The sequence below is a fragment of the Lissotriton vulgaris genome, chromosome 10, assembly GCF_964263255.1.
Source record: "Lissotriton vulgaris chromosome 10, aLisVul1.2, whole genome shotgun sequence".
Lineage (NCBI taxonomy): Eukaryota > Metazoa > Chordata > Amphibia > Caudata > Salamandridae > Lissotriton > Lissotriton vulgaris.
This window is the reverse complement of record NC_141698.1, coordinates 28,745,394-28,757,840: the sequence shown is the minus strand read 5'-3', so window position 1 is coordinate 28,757,840 and position 12,447 is coordinate 28,745,394. Positions and strand designations below refer to the sequence as shown.

The 12,447-nt window shown below is 40.9% G+C and overlaps 1 protein-coding gene across 1 annotated transcript in view; it reads right to left on the bottom strand.

Moving 5' to 3' along the window:
• Positions 1-341: 341 nt before the first annotated feature.
• LOC147684396 (vacuolar fusion protein MON1 homolog B-like) overlaps positions 342-12,447 on the bottom strand; it is an 89,421-nt gene continuing 77,315 nt past the window's right edge. The window contains exon 6 of the mRNA XM_086940323.1: positions 342-6,272. Coding sequence (XP_086796449.1) covers positions 6,039-6,272 — 234 coding nt within the window. The 3' untranslated portion in view covers positions 342-6,038. The remainder of the gene's footprint in view (positions 6,273-12,447) is intronic.

Sequence of the window (12,447 nt, the reverse complement as noted above, 5' to 3'; positions counted from 1 at the left end):
TTTAAAGTGTTGCAGATGTGGCTAGGAAACTGGCTACAGGATTGTGTGAACAGAACTCATGCTAGGGCTTCAGAGGCTGGTGATCCAAGCATGTTCTAGAGGCCTATTAACATTTTAGCCAAGTATTCAGGCACCTGGTGGTCAGTCTGCACATTTCCACCAAGTTGTGCTGGAAAAGAGCCTTGAGTGGGGATTCTTAATACACTGCGCTGTAGCCGATGCAGAAGATTGTGACCATCTACTGAGATCTTGCTGAGAAAACAACCAAATTTCATTAGTTTCTACTTGGGGCGCCTGTCACTCCCGCACTACCATTACGATGAACATTCTGTACTCGATTCTTTTTAAAATGTATGTTCTTTATTTTAAAACATTAGACCTTGTTTTACCCATTCAATGTACAAGCAAAAAAAGCTGCAAGTCACCCATGCAACATGATAAGAATAGAGTTAGGGCCTTCGTCACATGGAGATTCATGCATGTAAACAAGTTTATCTTTCAATTTTGACATAATTTGTAACAATTGCTCAAAGTGGTGTGAGAGGTAGACAGGATGTTCAACACAGGTGGTAAACACGGAAGTGGCTTTGGGTTGTGGCAATCACGCAATCATGTAATCCTATGATTTTGGATGGGATGATTAGAACAGTGGTTCTTGGTGACTTGTCGCTTGAAAACCAGCGACAGGAAGAAAGTGCCAGTATTTACAGAAGAGAGTGAGCAAGAAGAAGAAACAATAGCATAAGCAAAACAGCGTAATCACAACCAAATTGAATGCAACATTAACTTAAAAGAAAACATGAAAAATAATAAAACACAATACAAGAGACAAAATGGAGCAGGCAAGGCTTGCATATGAGCAAATCTGGTGATCCAGACACCTTTCAAAAACGGTCTGTCATTACTGGTAGGTGAATAAAGTATGAATCTACTGCTTAGTGGGTGATACTGTGAAGGTTTGGAGCATCCACTGACACGCCACAGTAAGCGAGTTCACACAAACGTTCCATGCTGTAAACATATTGTAGTCACTGGGTTAGAAGATGTGTGTGATTTAATAAATAATCCATTTATGTTTATTTATAGAGGGGCATGGGCATGGGACATTACATATACAGGAAGGGGATACCGACACACCCTTCCATCCACTTGCTGCTTGGTGGTTGGATACAGGTGAGTTAAAGCCTCAGCCGTAATCCAAGTGGTCACACTCCCGCTTCCTCATAGAAACATTTACGCTAAGAACCTAACTGCCACAAATACTGCACCTCGTTTCCGTCCACAGATGAGCTCGCCATACCCACAGAGGCGCTCGCCGTACTAGAAGGCTGCAGCACGGTATGATAGAAGTTTTTTTGCCGTTGTCCCGACTGAAACTTCCATTTTGGTACCTGGAGGTCTTTCCTAGTCGGAACAAAACGTCTGGCCATATCAACAGCAACGAAAGATCTGAGTTGTATATGAGTATCTGTATGAACGGTTATGGCTGCTCACTACACCACTGTCGCAGAAGATTAATATCGCTTTCAATGTTTAGAAACACTCCCTCTAGAAAAGAGACCCATTTCCCACTTCATATAAATAGCAAAGCAGCTTCATGAATGGACGAGCCCGCAGCGTTTAGTAATCTGCCTATAAACTCAAAAAGCAGCGTCTTACTATCACTCTGGGGTTACGGCAAGCATGAGACTGTGCAGGCGGGTGTCCACAGGGCAGGCGTAGGAGACACTGTTGGCCCGAGGAGGAAGTTTTGAAGGAGGCAGAGTTTGGAAGACAATTAAACAACAGCAGGTTCCCAGCCAATAGTAAAACAGCACCTCCTAGCATGGGTTCTCCATAAGGAAAAGGGTGCAGACATCCCACCTTCTTTCTAATGGGCCAACACTGAAATATAATGGAACTAGTGATGGACAATGCTGAACTCTTCTGACACTCAGTGGTTATTCCATAGCTTCAGGTGCTGTATTGGACTCTTTCAAGATAATAATCCAATATCGCACTTTCCAGAGGAAGCAAATGGCGATGAAAATTCATCGTCGCAAGTGCTGCTACTGCGTCCTTCTTTTGCCCACTTCTCCATCACATAAGGACAGGAATAACAAATCTTTCCAAGAAGTGAGAGATCCGTGTAAAAGGTGCACCCCCTTAGTAATAATCCCCCTTTCTTAAATAAGAGGGATATGGATTTACATATTGTTTAAAGAATAAACAACTTTTAAAAGTTGAATCCAAGTGTTTTTTTCATCTGTAATGCAGATGCATTGCTACTTATGTGAACATGCAGCAAAGATTGCTTCTAAGTGCTTCCATAGGAAGTCAGAATCCCCCTTTGCAAGGAGTCAAGAAGACAAGGGATGAGAAACAGACAGACTTCTTAGAACTATTATATAAGAGTGCATCAAATATCCTACGGATATTTGAGAAAGCTCCAATATATACACACCAGAACGGAGAAATAAATAAAAGATTAATAATACTTGAACCACCATGCACCACTCCAAAAATCAGCCCACCTTTTAAGAAGAGAGATCGCCAGACAGACAAAGCAACCACCTCTTAGGCATCCTCCGAAATGGATGTCTCGTGCACATTTTGGGATGTTCATGCCTGCCAGCCGGAGTGGCTGCCAAGTTAATCCTTAAAACGACTGCCCAGGACTCACCTTTGCAGCTCTATTATAAACCCTTTCTAGACATCCAGATCAACGTGGAAAAGATAGCAACCGAGAGATAAACTGTCAACACTTCAACGCTTCAGCCGAATATTGTTGGCCTAAACGCGCTGCTCTACCAACTCATCAGTTGATTTTGGATAGATGTGCGAGTTGCATGAACTACAGTAAACCGAACCAGTGAAAGTAACCCTGGAATACAGCATGTCTCATTGGCGAGAAGGTTATAAAGAAAACTTTTCTCCCTTCAAGATAAATATGGTTTTAAATAATTTACTCTACAAAAGTTAACCCCCCTCACACAGTTAAAATATATATGTCCAATGAGACACTCTCGAAACTCAAATGTTGTGAAAGCGATGAGGTTTAGTACAAACACATCTTGGACATCCTCAGAGAATGTTCCTCTTAGTGACTTCTTGTAACAGGTTGAAGAATTTACAAATGTTATGGCACTTCGGGAGACCATAGGGTAAAAGTTAAGCTTTCCTTCGTTCAGAGGCTTCTGGGCATGGTATGGTTAAACCAGGAGCATGGGCGTCCATTTTGCTAATGGGCAATTTACTTTTAACAATCCTCGAACACTTCTGTCACCTTCACATCTTATCGGTGTAAGCAATATGAAGATTAGTTAAGGGCTAGCGGTTTTCCTTGGGCTTGACCAACACATGATATAAGGTAAGTCATGTTCATCAACACTACGGTGAAGAGGCCACTGAGGATCATACACACCCTGGAGATGAAATGCACAAGTGCATTAGGAGTGCACAAGAGCACTGATGGGGAAAACGTACAAAACAACCTGGTGGTCAAACCGAAACATTTCCTCTCACCCTGGCAACCCTCAGCGGTAGTATACTCAAGGCCACGGTCTATCTGCTTCTAACTATGGCTTTTCACCCCCAGAAATCGAGCAACAACTGAATTCATCTAAGAATCCCAGAGTGATGACAATTGTTAAGAAATGTATTTGAAAGGATGACAACCCAGATGCTGATCTGGAGATGCTCACCAGAAAAAAGAATAGTTTCAGTAAAAACTGGCCTTGTCACAGGGAGAAATACCATTGCCCGTCACTGCCCTCAAGTGTCAGCTAACTATGTTCAGTGAAGTGCCTGGAAATAATGCAGGACTTTCATGGTACTCTTGATAAATGTTTTAATGAGTTGTGGTCATGTTCAGACTACAGCAACCCACACTAATCATAAATACCCAGGAGACCCAGCTAACATTGCTTTACTTCCTTGATGAATGTTTCTCCAGTACTAAACTACCAGAAATCCAGGAAATGCAGAGGATAAACATGGATTTTTGTTATTCTTTGTGGCCAGTTCTATGCATTCCTGGTGAATCGGCAGGCACTTCAAAGCCACATCCCATCAGCCATGCATGCAGCAGAAAGCTGTGCAGTGGAACACAACTTGACGGGGGCCTACAAACAAGTGTAAAAACAGCGAAGCCACCACTAGTATGACTGCTGAAAAGAAGCCATTACCATGGTGCTTCAAGAGGACACAGACTAAGCAAAGAGTGGGAATAGAGCTACTGAGGAACAAAAGAAAGTGAAACAACGTGGAGCTTCCCATGGATGGAAAGCCACAAGAGGACAGATCCCCCAAAGGAGTGTTTAGAAGAGAAGATACCAGCTGAAAAGCGAACTCCGTGCTCAGTAGAAAAGACAGCTAAATATGTGTGAAACCAAGACAGCTAGAAGAGTGTTCAAAAGTAAAGTAAGCAGATTGTTCAGAAAAAAAAGACACTTCGTACATTATCAAGCGTTGAGTAGTGCCAATAACAAGAGGACAATCCCCGTTCAGAAGTTTCATTCCAAAAGATAAATGGACAGGCAAAACAAATGTGCATCAAAACAAATGTGCATCTTCTACTGTAGGGCAGGACAGACTAAACAATAACATGAAGCTTTCCATGGATGATTGTGCAATCTGAACAAGAAAGGTGCTATGGTCAGGGAGATCAGCCAGAACACCAACTAGAAGAGGACACTCTTAGGGAAAGAGAGGACTTCCAGAGCACCAAGGAGGAGCTACTAGGTTAGAACACAATCTGAACACAAAGAGGAGCCGCTAGGTTAGGAAAAAACCATTCAAACCCCAACAAGGAGCGCCTAGGAAGAAGCAGACTTCCAGAACTCGAACATGAAGCTCCTAAGAGAAGAGACGACAGCATAAATACCAATGAGGAACTCTGAGGGATTGAGATGGATTCCAAAACACCAACAAAGAACTGGAGTGAAGGAGAAGACTTCCAAAATACCAACAAGGAGCTCATAGAGAGGGAGGACTTTCTGAACAACAATGAGGATTCTCTAGATCATGAGAGAATCGAACCAACACTAACTAGAGGTTTCTAGGAAAAGAGTGGACTTCCACAACAAGAACGAGGCGCTCCCAGATTAGGAGAGCACCATACAAACCCAAACAAGGAGTGGACGTCCACAACACGAATGTGGAGATCCTAAGACAAGAGAAGACAGCCTGAATATCAACAAGGAATTCATAGGGAATGAGATGGGTTCCAGAACAGCAAGGAAGAATTCTAGTGAAGGAGAAGACTTTGAGAGCTCATAGGTTAGGAGGGGACCTTCTGAACACCCATGAGGATCCCTAGGTCATGAGTGAACTGGACCAACACTAACGAGAAGTTCCTAGCGAAGGAGAAGAGAGTGTGAATGTCAATGAGGAGATTCTAGGTTAGGCAAACACTTCCTGAACACCAATGAGGATCCCTTAAGTTGGTGTGAATCATCCAAACACCAACATTGAGCTCCTAGAGTAGGAGAGGACAGTCAGAAAACCAATAAGAGTCTCTTTGTACAGCAAAGGGACTTTCATTAAAAAAAAATCTATCAATAGGTTGGAAATTACAATACAAACATGATGGGCATAGAAGACAGCCAGTTGAAGACATCCGTAGCATCATCAAGGTGTTTTCAGTGGAACAGGGGGCAGCTGCCACACCCACAAGAAATTCCTAAAGTATGCAGGACCCCCAAAACATTGACACGGTCCTCCTAGTGTAGGAGAAGAGGATCCGAACTAACAAGGGGCTTTCACCAGAACAGAGGACAGACAAAAGTGCTTTGCATGTAAACGTTTACCAAGGAGCACCCAGCGACTTTACAAGAGCTCATGAACCACTGCGCATAAACATTTCAAAGTCTGTGATGGCAGTCAGGGACCAAGGAATGAGTTATAGGAGATGGAAAGGATGCCATTTTTTTTATAAGTGCCTAATAAAGAAAATAGGTTAGGCGTTGCTGAAGGGTCTCTAACACTGCAGAGATGGACTGCAAGCCTCAGGTGCCAGCCTTCCAGTGACCTATCATACATTTCCAGTACATTTCCCACTACAACCCGGAGAAGAATCCATTCTCGGATGCATCAGTCCTATCAACACCTCCCCTTGCGCTCTTCGACCCCTTGCCTGGGGCTGGTGTGGTGGAGTATTTTGGCGGGTACCGGATGAAGAGGCGGTCCTCCTCCTTCTTGATCCACCGGAGCAGTTTTGTGATGACATTGATGGCACCAGCTTTGGTCACCAAGGGGCTATAAGAGGTGTAAAGCTCAAACTTGCTTGTGACCTGGAGAGCAAAAACAGGAAAATTTGAAATTCTCTTGATTTCAGATTTGTCGAAAAAAAAAATAGAATTTTCACATAAATTTAAGTCAAGCTAAGTTAAAACTACAAAAGATATGGATACTACATTATTGCATGAAAAGACTATCCAATGGTATGCAGAATTGTATAGATTATTTCTTGTGAGAAGCAAAACTTTAATGAGCCAATGGCAGGCATAGGTGGAAAAGTCAAATACCGACAAGACAACATCCATGACAAGATACCAGCATTTGATAATATTTACGATTTGTATACTCCTAATGGGTTTAATTAAAGATGCAATTTGTATTTCAGACACTGCTCTAATATAGGCCATAATTGAATGGTTTTAAAGACAAAGGACAACATAAGAACTACTTTTGTCCAGTAAACTGCAAGTTATAGAACAAACAGGGTTAATGGATCTTCCTTTATTCCCAGAGTTCCAAAGTAAGGGATGTCTGGACTCCGAAGCAGGGCCAGATGTTGCTACCAGAGTTAGAGGTTCAAGAACCTAGAGCCGCCTGTGAGAACTTTGAGTCTGAAGACGGTCTAATGCAGTTGCAGCAGGTTCAAGAAGACCACTGAGTTGGCAACAGCACATGAAACATTATGGGTTTGGAGGAGGCGCCTTCTGTTCTTCCCTGAACTGAAGGAGTGGTGGCATGAGCAACAGAGGCGGAAGGACATTTATAGCATGGGTCCTTAGATGCAAAAGCCGGCGCATTTGCCATCTCAGGCAGTTCGCCTTCACTGGCTTGTGTACTCAGACATCCTCTGGAGGTTTGAAACTTCTCTGCAAGGAGATTGCAAGGTAGTTGTCAGTGGCAGCAGCCTTGGAGATAAAAAAGTGTCCTGACATGCACCCAGGTTTAGCGATTGAACCTGCAAAGGTTTTTATCTGGCTACAGGTAACATGGTGTAATTTGCATCAGCTTTGCCCTGTATGTATTCTCGCTTTAAGTTTTTCTCATATTCATGGCTCTTTTTTAAAAAAAAATCTTTAATTGAAAATCAGACATAATACATTGGAGTACACAAAGAAGAAAAGGAAAAAAACAACAATATATAGGATTATAACATTCTAGAATGGGTAGGTTAAATGCAATATAAAATGAAAAGAAGAACTTATATGGCAAAAAGAAAGTAGCATATTTCTTTACAGATGTCCATTACTTTATTAACGTTTAACCAGAGAGTTAAATCTATTTATTTAACCTACTCCTTGCCTATTACGTTCCTCCATCCAAATGATAAGTGGTTTCCATATATTCATACCTTTTCTTCTATTTTTTTAACCTTTATATAGGGCAATTTCTTGTTTCCCGATACAGATTAATCGATTTAGCCACTGATAGAAAGTTGGTGGTCCAGAGTCTTTCCATACTGTGGCAATCAGAAGACGTGCTATTGCTAAACGTAGAAACATAAAATCTCTTTGTCAATCTGCAGTGTTACATCAAAGCCCAGTAACATTAGTGTAGCAGTGATCTTAAGATTCCTCCCCAATGTCTGTTGCATGAATGACTCAATTCCCATTTTTAACTGGTCTAATTTAGCACAGGAGTAAAACATATGTATCATATCGGCTGGTCCGTTTTGACATCTTGGGCATCTATCCAAATCTCTCTTCCCCCATTTAAAGAGCTTCGCTGGTGTATAATATAAGCTATATACAGTCTTATATTGTTGAGCTTTAAGGTTAGATGCCATGAATACATTTTTACCAATTTCCAGCACCTTATTTATATCAACATCCTCATCATTTAGTTTGATTGCCCAATTCCCTTCTGTTTTTTCTAGATCATTAGATATACATTTTTGTAGTTCCTGATAAAACTCTTTTATTCTGCTTTTGGGATTACCCATAAGATGAAGTATTGGTATAGGATCTAGGCTGATATTCTCTTTTGGGACAGCTCTCATAGAGTTCCTAATTTGTAAGTATTTAAAACATGAGTCGCTTTGTAAGGCATATTTTTGTGGAATTCCTATTAAACTACGCATTTCTGAGTTTACATAAACATCAATCAGTTTAACAATCCTCTTTTTTCTCCATTTTTTTGCCATATCGTCATATATATTCGTATGCAAGAGATCAGAGTGCCACAATGATGTATATTTGGTAACTCTATTAATCTCACATATTTTCACTATCTTTTTCCAATTGCTGATTGCACAATAGATACACTTATATCCTTTCCTTTGATATTTCCTCATGTCATTTTGGTGTTGAAATAACCCAGCTGCGGCTTCCCCAATTGCTAATTCATAAATAGTAGGTATTTCTGTCCGTCATTTTGTATCTTATTATGATAATATAGGATACTTAGGTTTTGAAGGGCCGTCGCCCACTAGTATAGCTGTATATTTGGAGCATTCCAGCCACCTTGATCAATCGGTTGGTTTAAATATTTATAAGCAAGACGAGTTCTTTGGAAGCTCCAAATAAAATTAGTAAACATCCCTTCAATTTTCCGTATTTTTTTGACCATTAATTCTATGGGGATAGCTCGCATTAATATAGGATTTTTGCAAAGATTTTCATTTTGATTACATCTATCCTACCAATTATTGTAAGATGTAAAGGATCTAATAGTTTCATTTCCCTACTGATAGAAATCATAACTGGGTCTATATTTATTGTCCAGATATCCCCCATTTTTGCTGTTACCCTAACTCCTAAGTATACTGCAGACTCCTTTACACGGAAATCATCCAGTATACAATGAGATGAGCATATGATTTGTGTCTTTGAGCTATTTAACAGAAAGCCGGATCTCTTTCCAAATCTTTCTGCCAACCTCTCTACTTCTGCAATTGCTTCTCGTGGTGCTGGTGTTATTAGGGCAATATCATCAGCGTACGCTAATATTTTTGTCTCATGATTATGAGATATTACCGGTTTAATTATGGGATTGTTTAAAATCAAGGAAATAAAAGGATCTAAATAAAGTGCAAAAAGGATTGGGGAACAAGGGCAACCCTGGCGAGTACCTCTCTCTATCTTTAATCTTTTGGATGTATGACCCATTATCTGGATTTTAGCATGGAGATTATAATACATAGCCTGCATTGCCCATATAAATCTTGGCCCGACATTTCTCTCCGCTACTTTATCCCACAGATATCTCCAGGTCACTCGATCGAAGGTTTTCTCAGCGTCTAGGAGGACCACAGCCACATCTCGCTCCTCAACCTCTGCTAGGTCTAGTAATGATATTAACCGTCGAGTGTGATCTGTGGTCCCCCGACCTGGGATGAAGCCGTGCTGCCATGGTGAAATAATTGCAGCAATGCTTTTCTGTAATCGGGTGGCCATAATTTTCGAGTAAATCTTTGCATCTGTATTCATGAGTGATATTGGGCGATACGACATGGGTATTTCTGGAGGTTCTTTAAAAAAACCACAACATCTGTTTCTTGCCATGAGCTAGGGGGTATTCCATTGTATTGAATATCCAGTAATAAATCTTGCAGAAAAGATATTATTTGTGTTGATATCATTTTATAGAGCTCAATTGGGATTTTATCTGGCCCAGCAGCTTTGCCGGCAGAGAGGGAAGATAATGCCTCCTGTACTTCCTCTAGTGTAATTTCTTGCTCTAGTTCTTGGGTCATTTCCCTGCTTATCTTGGGAAGGAATATACCACAGTTATCTATATCTTGTAGATCATCCTGCTCCCCTTGATCTTCTGTCAGGAATTCTGTTTGATATAATTTACTATAGAAATCCTCAATTTTTTTTCTAATCTTCGCAGAGTCGGATGTCACTGTCCCATTTTGATCTTTCATTTTCGATATGTTATTTGTAACATCTTTCTGTCGCGTTCTCATCGCGAGTAACTTCCCCGTTGTCTCTCCATATTCATATAACTCCTTACTATATATCTGAAACTTTTCAGCAACTTTTTCATAAAAGTGTTGATTGATATCAGCTTTAGCCATTACAAATTTAGAAAGATGTTCTTTTAATACATCTTCCGATGCCCTGTTATAGATTATTTGTACATGTTCTACTTCCAGTTTCCCCAGTTTATGGATTAGATATTCCGTTAGTTTTTTCTGTTCTTTGCGATTGTGGGCAGCAAAGCCTATCATTTCCCCCCTCAGTGCTGCCTTGTATGAATCCCACACTGATGCCCGGGAAGCGCTAAATCTATTGCAGTCAAAAAAGGACTGCGTCCACTGTTTAATATATATACAAAATGTGTCATCTAGTAGTAATTTCCTATCAAAAGTCCATGAAGATTACCTACTCAAACCATGAACTTCCTTGATTTCGAGAATTAGTGGATTGTGATCGGAATATAGTTGCGGGAGTTTTGCTAGGTCTACATTGTCTAACCATTGTACAGGTGCCAGAAAATAGTCCAAACGAACACATTTTTTATGGGGATATGAGTAGTATGTGAAGCCTGGATCATTCTGGTATTTTTCTGCCCATACATCCGTGAGCCCATGAGTGCTTTTAAGTGTGGAAATTGCTTTAAACACCTTAGGTTTTCTTCCTATATATCTGTTACTAGTGATGTCCCCTTCCATGTGAATCTTAAAATTGCCACATATAATCAGATAGCGTGACCATTGTGCCAATTCCACCTCTAGCTCCTCCCATATATTAGGGTCGTCTAGAATTGAACCGTATATATGGACTACAGAGAATCCCAATGATAGCTCCATTATGGCCCAACGACCCCACTTATCCGCTTTTGTACGGTGTACTGCTCCCCTCTGATGTTTGATATATGTGGCCACACCTCTAGTTGTTGTCGTTTGGGTGGAACATACTGCTAAATTATACCCTCTCATTTCGAGACACTTTGTTCCCCCACGGAATATGTGTCTCTTGTAGACATATAACATCAGGATTCACTGCGTTAATAATTTCAAAAACCTTTGCCCGTTTTGCCTTCTCATTTAGACCCCCCACATTTGATGAACATATTCTATATTTAGCCATATTCTTTGCTTGAGATGTTCAGTCTTTCCTTCATCATCATTATATATGTTATCTTTGATATCCCATACCCACTTCTACCTCCACTTTTACCTCTACCTGTATTTGTCTGACCTTCACCTTTTCTTTATTTTTCTCTGACAAGATGGTCTCCAACCCGCCCAGTCTATCCCTATTGCCCACCCCCCTCCCCCCTTCCGTGACCTCAGCTCTCCTCTCCCCCCTTCTCACCACCGCCACCTGTTCGCACCCTCCCCACCCCCCACCCCATAGCTAAGGAAAAAAGGGCTGATGGCCCTTATCGATGGAAAGAGACTTTGCTCCAGTCCCCTCTCTACTATTTTTTTTTTTGATTGTCTCTTAGATATTGCATGTATATACCAGTAACATTATACATCATGTTCCTACTAACATCGATTTTCTATATATTTCACATTACACTAACCCCTATTATATATATATATATATATATATATATATACATATAGGCGGTTGAGTGATTGAATTTCTATTATCAGACATACATTAGTTCTTACATCTCTTCATGCCTCAGAGTGTACCCAGATAGTCTTGAGCTTGTATCTCTGATATAAAGAAGCGGGTATGACCTTTAAAGATTATTTTAAGAGTTGCAGGATTTAACAGAAAAGCCTGTGCACCCCTATTCTGAAAAGGAGAGATCAATCTTCTTAGGTGCCACCTCTTCTCCACTGTGTGGTGGCAGAAATCAGGTCTCACAAAGAACTGGATCCCTTTCCCTTGTCGGTTTTTATTGGGTCGTGCAAGATCGTAAAGTGCGTCTCGTGCTAGAAAGTTATTCAGATTGATCAGGATAGCTCTGGGAAGTTTTTTTGTTTCTGATGATCCTTTTTTCCTCTCAGAGATCTTGAAAGGGAATCTATGAACTCTCTGTAGTTCCATAGTCCAGTCCCATATCGTTAACTCAGGGAATGCCTCTTGAAGGAGATCCAGTACAAATTTGCGAATATCCGATCCTTCTGCCCCCTCCGGTATCCCTACTATTCTAAGATTATTTCTCCGGAGTCGGTTTTCCAAATCCGCAATCTTCAGCTGCATATCCTCATGGTCCGCGGAGATCATATCTAGATCTGTTTTTTGTGTCGTCGTTTGGTCTTCTAATGTTGATATTCTTTCTTCTGCCACTTTTATCCTCTCTGAAAATTCACTGCAGGTCTTA